Source organism: Pteronotus mesoamericanus, unplaced genomic scaffold, assembly GCF_021234165.1.
Source record: "Pteronotus mesoamericanus isolate MK-2021 breed Mesoamerican mustached bat unplaced genomic scaffold, CSHL_Meso_final contig_78, whole genome shotgun sequence".
In the NCBI taxonomy this organism is placed as follows: domain Eukaryota; kingdom Metazoa; phylum Chordata; class Mammalia; order Chiroptera; family Mormoopidae; genus Pteronotus; species Pteronotus mesoamericanus.
This window is the reverse complement of record NW_026555258.1, coordinates 29,283,458-29,297,127: the sequence shown is the minus strand read 5'-3', so window position 1 is coordinate 29,297,127 and position 13,670 is coordinate 29,283,458. Positions and strand designations below refer to the sequence as shown.

Here is a 13,670-nt window from a genome sequence, read left to right as displayed (position 1 = left end):
TCGTGACCTTTCAGTTTGTGGGACAACGCCCAACAAACAGCCATGCCGGCCAGGGGTTGACTGTAAATTCTAGTTGTAAAGGCAAAAATATTACTGCTATCAAATCCTTATATTTATGATAACTTTAGGTTTTGTTGGTTTGATTTCTTCTGTAGGTGTACAGAAGATGGGTGTCCGCATAAGAAATTTTTTCACACACGTTTTCTCATGCGAATGAGATTAACACCAGATTGTTCCAAAATGTTGATCTCAACATCCTCTGGCTATCTCTTGATTTTACATGATCTTGATTTAACCAAGTCTTTAGAAGTAGGCAGCTATCCCATTTTGAGAGCAAGAAGAACTACATCAAATTCAGGTAAGCTTTTCTTTTTTTTGAAGAATTTTCCAAAGAATTTCAGACATAGGGATGGTATATGTTTCCATTCTGAGAATGATAGCAGGAGGAAGGAAAGAACATTTTAAAAGACATTCTTTGGAAAAGTCAGTGAGAGCTTTTTTCTTAAGGAAATATAATGACCTATATATTTCTGATGGGGCATTAATTTGTGTTTCTGATCCCAGATGATCTAGGAAGAATAACTGCTAACTCTAAAAAAAATTTCCTCTTAGCTCTCTGCTAGATAGAAAATCTTTCGTCAGTATTGCTGAATCATCACTATCTCAAAAATTAGTGATGGCCTAAGGTAGTATCAATCTTTATAAGTTTTTCTGGAACCCAGCAGAGCTTTTAAGTGATAGTTAATAAAGAATTTTAGTTTTAAGTCTGTATTCTATCTTAGACTTCCAAACATCCAGGCACTAGTAGCTGGTGCCATCTTATCTCATGACCTTTAAACACCCACTTACTGAAGTCCTGATTCTGTTCCTTTTGCTGATTCCATTAGACTTAGGTGAAATTTGGGCCCAGAAAAACTTATGCACTATAATTTACATTATGTGATAGAAACTATTTCATCTGCTTTTGTGGAAAAGAGGGCTGATCTGGGAACATACTGAGAAAAAAAAAGACTTAAGCACTGGAACAGGTAGTGTTCATAAATTGCTATTAAACATTAGTTGCAAATGGTTAGAATCTTTCTCCTTGGTGCACAGGGCCATTTCTGAGGACTCCTTTGGGAATGTGCAGGCCTCATTGTATTGCAGTTCACCAGTTTCACTGCTATTAAGTAGAAATTTAAGTTTTACTAACTTATTTGCAAGCAAGGGATATAATCCTTTTGGATTTAGATTTTTTTTTTCAGTTAAACATTAATAACTTTAGCTTTCTGAGAAGGCCTAGTTGGCTTTTTTAAATTAAAAAAAACCAGGAACATTTTGGGTAATTCTGATACTTAATAACATTAAAGGGAACTGAGTTAATAAGAAGCCTCCACAGAAGTCGGGGGCCACCAGAAAAGTGTGATGAAATAGAGATTGCTATTTATAGCATGACCTCAAACTTGGCTATCTGATATTCATTTTATTCTTTTCCACTGATTTTAATGTATAGTTTGTATTGTGTTTCAAAGATAATAGTCATATATTTTCAAGAATAATAATAGAAGTTTTTAGCATGCTTTAAGAAGGATCTGTTCATAATCTCAATAACAAGACTGTTGTTTGGACCCTATTCTAACATTAAACAGTGGCATGAACAGCTCAGTTTTTATTCTCACAATTTTTTGTTCCATTTCATTACACAAATGATGCAGAACCAAAGATGTTCCTATTTTTTTTGGTTTTTGCTTTTTATTTTTACTTAAGCTAGTCATTGGTATAATACAAGGTCTTAGAAAGGGGCTAGGCCTTAGAACATGTAAGCCAGTTTTAAGTGGATGTATACTTGCCTCGTTTCAGATGGATTTTAACAGTATGGTTCAAGTAGATGATTAAAGAGACATTACCAGAGTTTTGCTGGTGTACTGTCAGAATTTTTTGTGTTTTTAAGATCTGACCACTTCATCGAGTTCATCTGGTCCTAGAGTTTCTGGTTCACCTTGTCATCATAGTGATTCTAATTCATCTTCTGAGAAACACACGTCACGAGCCTCGCAAAGAGAAGGTAGGTTAAAAGTTGGGCTTTAGACCTGGATGGTGTGGTTCAGTGGATTGAATGCTGGCTTGCAAACCAAAAGGCTCCTGGTTCAGTTCCCGGCCAGGGCACAAGCCTGGGTTGTGGGCCAGGTCCCCAGGGGTGTACGAGAGGCAACTTTCTTGTATGTTGATGTTTCTTTCCCTCTCTCCCTCCCTTCCCATCTCCCTAAAAATAAGTTTTTTTTAAAAGTTGGATTTTATAATCCTGAAACAACCCATTCTACCAAATAGCTTTCTTTGGCCCTGGCTGGGTGGTTCAGTTGGTTGGTGTGTCATCTCCTATACCAGAAGGTTGCAGGTTTGGTCCCTGTTCAAGACCCTACGGGAAGCAACCCTTTGATGTTTCTCTTTCATATCAATGTTTCTCTCTCTCACTCTCTCCCTTCCTCTCTCTCTAAAATCAACAAACATATCTTTGGGTGAAAATTTAAAAAAAAAATAGCTTTCATTAGTCCATAAAGTTAGCCAATAGACATGAAGCTGTGCCTTGTCCCTCAGTTACCATTTTCAAAAAGCTAAAACAGGGTCTCTAGGATTGAGTATCTTGGGCTAAAATCTTTGAGAGATTTTAAGCTTCAGCTTTATTTCCCGGTGATGTAGTTTGGAGAGGAAGTAGTTGGGAAATGTAGATTCCAATCAAGGTTATTATGGAAAGTAAATGAAATTATACATGTGACAGTGTTGCATATATGAGGGGATGAGTTTATCAGGTGCTTGAGAAAGTCACCTGGTTCCAGCCCAGCAGACTTTTACAATGCCATTTCCTTACCTGAGCAATGCCTGATGGACTCAGAGGGCTTGTGGTGTAAAGTGAGCTATCATCTGGTTCCACTTTGCTTTTGCCAGTTTTTCCCCAGCCACTCTATCAGAACTAGCTGCTTAGCCTATTCTTTCTACCTTTTAATTGACATACATTCTACCTATGCAAATTTCACTCTGTCCCTCTCCAGACTAATCCACATCTAAGTCCTTACAGCACTTTTTGTTTGTCCTCTTGGTAGACTAATGGCCAGATATGGTTTTTTATAATTTGGGGTCACCTTTTTCTGGTAAGCATGTTTCTTACCTAGATATTTATGGAAAGGATTATAAATTGGACTTGTAACTTGTGTTTTCCTTGGGTGGCCTCACTTTTTAAGTGCTTGATAAATGCATACCTGATTATTTTACATGACTACTTATGTGAGTAGAATGGTTTGAGAGCCCTTCCTAACTTAACCTATAGCTTATTCACTTTCTTCTGGATGTTGAAGTCTGTGATGTTTTACTTTAAGGTTAAAATTTCCACCTCTTAAATTTAGAGACTTATGTCTAGATGTGTATCATTTCTCCTTTGATGTGTAGCAGAAACTTCTTTTGAAGTTTCTACCTGTTCTTCTCATTCTTCTTTAGCTATGGGAAACAAATCAAGGCTCTTAATAATCATTGAGAAAAATCTTTATTATTAACTAAGCCATCCATCAGAAAAAAGAAACTCAATTTAAGAAGAATAGTTCACATGCTTGCTTGTTACATTGGTAAACCCCAAACAAAACTTTATAGTAGTTTTATGCTATTGAGAGTTGTGTCTGGGAGTAAAGATGATGTACTGAAGCCTGGGCAGCAAGGACAAGAATATTAGAGGGTGGAAAGAGAGAACAGGTGGGGCTTAGAGGCGAGGCTGGTCTGAATGTTGGAAACCCTGGGTCTTGAGGTGTCGGAATTTGTTAGCACCATACCTTGGCAGATACAACAGCTGTAAAGAGCAGGGGCTTTCAAACTCATTTCAGAATTAAAACTCTATTTTTGACCTGAAATTTGCTGTGGTTTCTTAGCGATGTAGCACAAATAAAGTGGAGTAACTCTGGTTCACGTGAAATTAGGGGAAGCCCTTGACCCGTTGTCTTCCCCACCCCATTTCTACCCTGGTCTCCAGGTGGCCCTTGAGGAACCTCCAAGGAGCACAACTTGAAAACCATTGCTTAGCTATTTAAAATGGGTTTCTTTTCTGCTTTGTTATAGATTTTTGAAATTAATTTTTGAAATCGGGTTTTCTAAAAAATTATTAAAGTTTAATCACATATGATATCATAATGTAGGTATAGTTTGGTTTTAACTGTAATTTAGAGCTTTGCAGGTTTCAGTCAATGCTGTAGTAATCTAAAGAGAATCTTTTGAAAGAAGATAAATCTCTTTGAGAAACAAGTTCACAAAGGGTCGGAAGAGGGAGCTCATTATCTTCAAAGGAACACCTTCCACGGAAAGAGAAGTGTTGAAATATTCTCTTCATATTAAATTTTTAAGCTGCTTTCTTACAGTGTCTGCAAAAGTGGTTGTCCACGTACCTGAGGGATCTGACATATTCCCAGTAGTAATTATGGCTCACTGCAGAAGCCTTCATGTCTTCCAAGTATTTCCTTCTCTGCCTAGGGAACACCAAGTCCTCTGAGATGAGAATTGTTATCTTTTACTTTTCCAGATCCCTTTCATGTCATGTAACTTTGACTTTACTGAAATGAAGAGCTTTCTGAGATGTCATCCAAATCAAAAGGATCCCCTAGTTAGTTTTAATGCCTTAACCTGAGGTCATTGGTGATTCCTGCTACAGGAACTTGGATTCTTTAGTTCTGATCATACCCTTTCCCCATAACCTCACCCCAAAGACACACACTCGATGTACTGAGGGCACATGGTCTTTTTGTTTGTTTGTTTTTACATGTGGTAGCATAAGGCAGACAAAGGAATGAAGGCATAGGGGCGGCTGGCAGAAATTAAAACTTTTTAAAAATTTTATTTTTAATTTATAACCTCTTCTTTTAAAAGCTTTTTTATTGAGTTTATTGGGGTGACAGTTAATAAAATTATATAGGTTTCAGGTGTATAGTTCTGTACATCATCTGTATGTTGTGTGTTTACCACCCCAAGAAATCAAAGCTTTGATAAACTGCCTTAGTCCTTTGATAATACAAATCCCACATTCTAATTTTCTTGTATCTCAGGAGTTTCACCACGAAATAGTCTTGAAGTCTTAACTCCTGAAGTTCCTGGTGAGAGAGACCGTGGAAACTGCATCACATCCTTACAGCTGCACCCAAAAGGCTGGGCCACTCTCCTGCGGTGCTCAAGCAACACTGATGATCAGGAGGTACAGGCAGGCAGCACTCCGCCTTCGGCAAGGCCGACTGAACAAATTGCCATTGCCATTGCCATGTGTGCTTGAAGCCCCTTCTTCCTCCCCTCCAGCCCGGCTGTGGGAAGCTGGGAAGTATTTTAAAGCAATGATCAGCTCAGATTATGCCCAGTTTATTAATTCTTTTCTCTTTCCTCTCATCATAAGAAAACCTTTATATAGTAATCACAGGACTGAGATATTTCAGCTAGGCTGGCTAACTGTGAAGTTTTGCTAAGCCAGTTGAGTATAATACTTTTCTCTTTTTAAAAACAAGGGGAAACTTTGGGAAAGGAAGGAACTAAACTGAGACTAGGGGAAAAGGTTCTTATATGACCTTATTATTTTTACCACTCTGAAAAGCAAGAGTCCTCTAAGAAGCTTACTAGCTTTAGAATCCACAACTGAGAAAAGAAGAGTCTTTGAGGTGTATAGGAGAGGTATTCTAGCGCTTGAATGTCTTAACCCTAGAATTTTTAAAATGTTCATATTGTTGTTATTCTCAGAGAAAGGAATTATTACTACAGAAGTCACAGTGGCTTCTGTGAATAACAGGCGTTAAAGCATCATAGTACAGAAAAACCCTAGCTTATGAAGATAAGAAGGTATGAGGCCTACATGTTAGTTGGAAGATGGGTAGCATTCAGCTAAATGATTTTGAAACAAGTCTGTGGCTTTGGCATTCTGTTGATTTTTTTTTTTTTAAGAAGTTTTTGTAGCACAATTTTGGGCTCTCTAATTCTGGTTTGTCTTTCTTCTCTCTCCCTAGTGGACTTGTGTTTATGAATTCCAAGAAGGAGCTCCCGTGCGACCTGTCTCACCTCGCTGTTCCCTACGACTGACTCATTACATTGAAGAAGCCAATGTAGGCAGGGGTTATATCAAAGAACTTTGCTTCAGCCCCGATGGACGAATGGTTTCTTCCCCACATGGCTATGGGATTCGCTTGTTGGGATTTGACAAACAGTGCAGTGAACTTATTGACTGTTTGCCCAAAGAAGCCAGTCCCCTGCGGGTGATCCGTTCTCTCTACTCTCATAATGATGTGGTACTGACAACAAAGTTCTCTCCAACACATTGTCAGATTGCCTCAGGGTGCCTTAGTGGACGGGTTTCTTTGTATCAGCCAAAGTTTTAGGCACAACTTACATCAAGTAAGCAACTCTTCTGGTGTTTGACATAAATTACTTCAATTTAGGTGAAGTATTTTCTTTTTAGATGATATTAAAAGTTTAGATCAAGATCCTGATTCTTATGGGTCCATGAAGACAACTGTGACCTGAGTTCTTGGTTGTCCAGCAGAATAGGGGCCTCGCCAAGTTAGACTCTATGCAGCATCATCTTTTGCAGCATTCCTCAGCTCCTGCTGACCTGTGCCACTGAACGCCAGTTCTCCTGGTTATTTTGCATGGTAGCTCTTGTCAAGTTTCTTTTTCTTTTTTGTTTTTTGATTTTGGTGTGAATTTTGTGGACATGTGACAGGAGTTTTGGTTGGATTAGGAGAAACCTGTGACACTAGAATAAACCCCAAAAGTTTGGTGTTGGCATACTGGTTGTTGAAAAAGAAATTCATCTTCATTTATCAGTATACTTGGCCTTTTAAAGTTGCTGTTATGTTTCTCTATAATGAGCACAGATAATGGCATTATCCTCATAACTGTTAGATAGTCTTACAACAAAATGTCTTTTAAGCTTCCTGTTAAAATTATACATATTTTTTCACCATGAGAGGGTTTTGTTGTGAAATTCTAGAAGAAATATTACCGCCTCTCTTTGTAATTTACTTGTCTGAATTTTAAAATCTCTAGCATGTGTCCTTACTTGATATTTCATTCCTGTCAACAGCATTAGGGAGGAAGAGGGGCAAAGGAATGGGCTTTGGTCATTTCTTTTGTCTAGAAGAGAATTTATTTATTGGATGAGTACACTGTCTGATCGGAGCGATGGAACAGTGTGGCTCAGATTTTCTGTTTTCTCTGCGAGATTATTTGAATCACACAGGATGACATGTTATAGTCCTGGGGTAGAGGGGGAATTGAGAGTAAGTATTTCTCATATTTCTTCCATGAGCCAGGTGGCATAAGGTCAACTGTCTTGCGTTAGTGAGAGGGGAACTGCAGTTCTTTTCAAGCTGTTGGCATAACTGTGGTGTCAGTGACTTGGATGTCAAGACGGAGAGCTGATAAGAAGACCTTTTGTTGTGCTTTGTTGTGGAGCACAGCAAGTAAAAAGCATCGAGCAGAGCTCCAGCCCAAGGCCGACTGCTCTGCTGAAGCAAGCCTCGTTTCCTCTGGTCTCCTCCACTTCGAACTGTGTAGTGTTAGAGGGGATTTGCCAGAGGCTGGAGTAATTTAAATCACATGCTGGCTTTTTCCCTTAGTTCACATTTTCTTAGGCCAGTGATTCTCAAACATTAAGGTACATGATAATCATTGAGGAGCTTGTGAAAATACAGAAAACACCCTCAGCTTAGGAGACTCTGACTTTGCCAGGGAGAGGACAGGAATCTGTATTTTTAACAGGAACACCAAGTAATCTTAATTCAGATGGCCCCTGTTTGTAAAACACTACCTTAAACATCGGTAGATACTTTTGTACCCATCAGGTGCTTCACACAACTCCCAGAAGTTGTTTTGATTATTATTTTTTAAATAATAGGTAAATGAAAGCAATTTTAGAGATAGAAAATAATATAACATGGAATCATCTCATTATTTAAGGAATGAGAGAAGTTAAGTGACTTGCCTAAGGTCATCCTGAAAAATTACTGGCAGAGCCAGGACTTGAATTCAAGTCTCCTAATTCCTTGCTCAGGGCAATTTCTACTGTATTATGCTGTCCGTTAAAATAATGACTTATGAACACTTCATTTTGTCTTTAAGTTGTATTATTGTGAATACCCTTAAACTGGCCAATAGATTGAAAAAAGAAGGCATGGGAGTAGATGCTGAGAATTCCAGCCATAAGAAGAAAAGTATTTTAAATCTTATAGAAATGTTTAAGCAACCGAAGTACATAAATAAAAATGACATTGTTCTTGTAGGGCCTACCAGACAGCCATTCACACACATGTATAGAGGTTACATCTCACTTGGAACAAAGTTGGCACTAGGACAATATTTTTTAAAAGATTTTATTTATTTACTTTTAGAGAGTGGGAAAGGGAGGGAGAACAAGAGGGAGAGAAACAGCAGTGTGTGAGAAAGATAACTATCCATTGCCTCTTGCTCTCGTACACCCTGAACTGGGGACCTGGCCCGCAACCCAGGCATGTGCCCCGACTGGGCAGTGAACTGGTGACCTTTCACTCTACAGAACAACACTCAATCCCCTGAGCCATGCTGGTCAGGATTCTAGGATAAATTTTTAAAATTCGATGAATTTACTATAGATGCTTAAAATTTGGAAATCATTTTCTAAATATTTTTTTATTGGTTGATTTTTAGAGAGAGAGAAAGAGAGATCGATTTGTTGTTCCCCCCATTCATACATTCATTAGTTGATCCTTTTATGTGCCCTGACCCAGGATCAAACCCACAATCTTGACATAATGGGACAATGCTCTAACCCACTGAATTACCCGACAGGGCCTAAAATTTGGCTATTATTTTAGTCATCAAAAAACTTGTGACATAGTACAGTGCATACACAGGTTTGCCATAAACTTTTCAAAAAAAACATTTTAACACTTAAAAGTTTCTTTTAATAACATCTGTATTAGCCTTATAAGACAGTAACTCAAAGACTTGTTTTTTTTACTCCATCCAAAGATAAATTTGTCTTTCAAGCCTTTCTCAAGAGTATCATTTTTAAAAGATTTTATTTATTTATTTTTAAAGAGAGGGGAAGGGAGGGAGACAGGGAGAGAAACAACAATTGGTTGCCTCTTGCATGCCCCGAACTGGGGACCTGGCCAGCGACCCAGGCATGTGCCCTGACTGGGAGCTAAACTGGTAACCTCTTGGTTTGCAGGTCGGCACTCAATCTGCTTAGCCACTCCAGTCAGGGCTCCTGTATATCATTTAAAAAGAAAAAACAAAAATGAGAATTGGGAGGTAACAATTTATTACTGGCTCATTGATAACTTTTGTGTATAAAAATGTATTTCAAAGAAAAGGTCTTGGAGGAAAAAAACACTTAATGCTAACATTAAAAATAAGCTACTGAGTACAATGATTGTATTGATAATCAAAAGAAGATTCCATAAATTACATCCCATTTGGAGAGAGTTACATGTCACATGCTGGGCGCACAGGTTGCCCAACTCTAAACTTCAGTCCATGATTTTTTAACCACTGTGGAGCACCTATCACCTGTCAAGTAATGCACATACTTTATTACTAACCCTCACAGAAACCTTACAAGGTAGGTTTAAGCACCAATTTACTTTGGAGGAAATGGAGGGTCAGAAAGTTTAAGTGCTTTGCCTTAAGTCCCAGAGCTGGGGGGCATCACTGGAATTCAAACCCAGGTCTGTTTTAGTCCAAAACCTGTGCTTACTACCCTACCATTCTGCCCTCTGTAAAGGATGGTAAATGGGCTTGCCAGGTTACTTGTTTAGCATCTTCTGGAAGTTATTTATTACAAAGCTGACTTACCTTCTGCACCATGTGAAAGAACATTTACAAGATTGACAATTTCCATTAGAATTAATACCATAAAACTACAGGGCATACATATAGTCCATTCCTAACTAAAAAACGTAACTCTAAAAGAAAGAAAAATAGAGGATAAACAGCCTTGTATAAAAATAGAGCCACACAGATGAGATTTAAAAATGCACAGTCAAGAAACAACAAAACAACCTTTGTCCTCTTTGAGGTACGGTCATGATCCAACAGCCATCAGGGATATTAATCAAAGAATCAAAAGTCATCAGGAAAGGTGTACATCACATCTTATAATTTCAAGGTTCCATTTCACTTAGAGTATAAAATCTGGAGGTTTTTACTCTAAATTTTATGTAGTCATTTGTAATCATAATTGGTAAGTGTATTTATAATTGGTACTATAGAGTGATTGTTGGCAAGTGTTTTTAAAAGCTTCTGCAGAACAGTATATTTATGGTATTGCTATGTTGAATGAGTTTAGGAACATCAAATATATAGTAGTTCCTAGTTTTAAGTTGTGAAAATGAAGTGGCTCAAGCAGAAGAGACCTCTATTTTAATTATTGAAAATGTGTGTGATCTTGTTTCTCACAAGCCCAAAGAACATGTATATTTTGTTATTTCTCTTTGTAACAAATCCCTGAGAAGAAACTGTACCAAAAATTGTAGGAAAAGAAGCAAGGAAAAGGTAAATCACATGTTCCCCACTCCTATGCCTAGAACCAAGATCACATTATACCATTAGTATTAAAGTCTTGTTTGCTGGAAAGTGCAATATAGAAAAATGTTCTGAGAATCTTATAGAAGCCTAGTGTTTCCCAATTAGAATACATGGTATTGGATCCATAAGTATCTGTTAAACTTGTGAAAAGCAAGAGAAATATTCTGATAACTTACTGATGACAATCATCCCCCATTTAGTGACCAGCAGTCACTGAGAGCTCTGAAATTTCACTGAGTAATACCCTGTGTTGGTGATGAAGGAAAGCGTATATACGAATTTTTAGATAACTAATGTATGTCTCTTAAGTGCCAAATTTTAAAACTTGTAATTATTTTTTAAGTCTTCAGATATGTTAGTATACCTCCCTGCCGCCGCCTTCAGCAGCATGCTCAGTCTAATTCACTTTTTCATGATGAAAAGTAAAAGTTATATTCATGTATCATTACGAATATCCAATGAGCTCTAATGTATATAATTCATAAAATGTAAAGGGCTATAAGAAATATGAGTTAATATCTATTATTTAAAGTGATTCCCTCAGCCCTGAGGTACATGTAGTCATTTGCCTCAGATTGCTGTTGTTATTTAAAAATGTTTTATATCTGCTAAGCAGTTTGTTCTGTCTCCTTCCGCACTACCAATATGCCTGCCTCTCACAGGCTTCCCACTTCCTCCTAATGTGTTAGTTCATCTGTTACGAGCCGGACACGAGATAACCAAGTCAGCTTAGTGTCTGAAGAGCTGGACAAGCTCTGGTGCACAATCTTTGGGAAAGCTCTTGTGGTTGCCTACCAGCTTTCTGACCGGTTCACAATAACCTTCTGGATAATAGAAGTTTCCAATTAAAGCCTAGCCAATGGATTTTTTTTCAGTTGTCACTAAGTAAAATACTACAAACTAATGATGTTGCTAGATTAAGGAATAGACAGCAATGTACCAAAGAATAGCAAAGCAACCACAAAGGCTCTATTTACATGGGGGGCTTTCATGCTTTTAAGGGAAAAAAAATGCAGAGGGAGGAAAAACAATGAAAATAAGATCCAGATAGACTTGAGTATTTTTGATGCCATTAAATTTTTTCAACAACCATTAATATATATGCTTAAATTATCACATGTTGTTAAAAAGACACAGTTTAGTCTCATTGCAGAGTAAGATTGTACCAAAATTCCTAAGAATTTTGCCCATTGGAATCATAATGGAAATTATCAAAAAGAAATTACCAAACTTACCTGCATTCTGCTCTCTTTAGTTGTAAATGAATTAGAGGTAGAAATATGGGTTTTATCAAAAGCTCTAAGGAACACATCTCACATATACACACCTCCTATATGTATGTGTATATAAATGTCACTATAAATGAATATGTCACCCAGAGATAATAAAATAATTTTAAAATTTAAATCTGGTCCAAAGTATTTAAAATAGAATTTTAAGCTTTCCTAAGTTTCTTCCTCATTTAGATTTCACGGTTTTTACATTAAAAATTGAATATTTGAATTTTAAATTTCACTGCATCTTCTATTTCCAAATTGTGCTTTCTGATAAATTTTAGCTTCACATTTTCAGGAAATTTGGAAAGTTGCAGACAATATACCAGACACTAGGAAGTTTCCTCACTGGGCTCTGAGGTGCTAAAGTTCTTATGCTAGACTGTAAGCTCCTTGAGGGCAGGGACTATCTTATTTATTCTTGTGTCCTCAGTGATCGGTACAGGATCTGACAGAGTAGTTGCTCCATAAATGTTTGTTAAATGAATCAAATGAACCACATGTGTGACCTCAAATTCCCATGAAGTACTAAAGGAATCCATCATTTATTATTACAATGAACATACTCTATGCATCAGAGGACTGTTTTTTTCTGACAATAGGTCAGAAAAACTAGGCATTTCTCATTGTCTGGAAAACTGCAAGTTAAGACTCAATTTTTCATTCAACAAACGTTTGAATTCCTACAATGTCCTTAGTCCAGTACTAGGGACTCGAGACAAAGATCGCTGAGGTTTTGGTATTCCACAGCTGCAGCTGACGTAGACTTAGATGGAGGGCTGGCTTCATGGGTGTGTGACTTGTGCTGTCATAGAGGGACTCCCTGCACTGAGACAGGCCTCAGTCTTGGTTTAATGTGCGGACGCCATCTTGAAATTCTTCAATCTTTGAACAAGGGGCCCACATTTCTATTTTTCCCTGGGCTCATAAGTTACGTAGCTGGCCTGGCTTGGATATTATCATTTTGACATAGAGGAAACAAAATAATAAGGATTATATCAAATTATTTTTTCACATTCAGTGAAAACCGCCCATAAAGTAAAATAACTTACAAAATCTAAAATTAAAAACACAAGTACCTCCCTCCCAATAAACTTTTTAACAGATCAAATGTTCTTCATTTAGAATTAGAAAAGTGTTCTAAAAATGTAATTGGCTTTCACCTTTTCAATTGAATTGTCTTTCAGTTTTTCGAATGAATGTATATTTGTAGGTCAATCTATTCTCTACATACATACCTACATACAATTTTAAGGTTTTAACAAACCTTTTATTAATATATGCACTGAATATTTTGGTATAAGTCTACCTCATAATGTGCTTTTAAAAAATAAATACTTTGAAACACATGACACACTTTTTGTGTGTGGTTAACCTGTTTAAAAGGTTGATGGCAAAGTTGCATTTAGCAGTAGTTTGAAAATTTTTGTTTAAATCGCTGAGGTGTTCATCTTTAGACCAGAATCGGGCGCAAAGCTGTGGCAGGGGCAATGGTTTGGTGGTTCTTGTTAGTGAGAGTCCAAACTTTTTCAATCATGTAACCCTATCAGAAAAAATGAGAGAATACACTTCAAATTTTGATTATTTATAAATTATGTGTATATATACATATATGTACATTATAAAACATGTACAGATTTAAGGAACCTGTAAAAAAAATAAGATAAAAAAATCAACCTCTTCCAGAGGTCACCTTGTGCTTCCACTGGTATGTGCATGTTCCATTTTGTGACGGCCAGTGTTCTAAGTCAGAGAACGGGCATTTTACACTGAAAACACATTTACTAAGATCTGATCCATTCATATCTGTTCATTAATGTCCTGGCCATTTACAAGTTTATT

At 37.2% G+C, this 13,670-nt stretch overlaps 1 protein-coding gene across 1 annotated transcript in view; it reads left to right on the top strand.

Annotated features, from left to right (window-relative positions):
* Positions 1 to 10,881, top strand: part of DCAF10 (DDB1 and CUL4 associated factor 10) — a 39,909-nt gene extending 29,028 nt beyond the window's left edge. Inside the window, exons 4-7 of the mRNA XM_054584640.1 lie at positions 156 to 358; positions 1,931 to 2,044; positions 5,055 to 5,200; positions 5,994 to 10,881. Of these exons, the coding sequence (XP_054440615.1) occupies positions 156 to 358; positions 1,931 to 2,044; positions 5,055 to 5,200; positions 5,994 to 6,362 (832 nt within the window). The 3' untranslated portion in view covers positions 6,363 to 10,881. The remainder of the gene's footprint in view (positions 1 to 155; positions 359 to 1,930; positions 2,045 to 5,054; positions 5,201 to 5,993) is intronic.
* Positions 10,882 to 13,670: the final 2,789 nt, after the last annotated feature.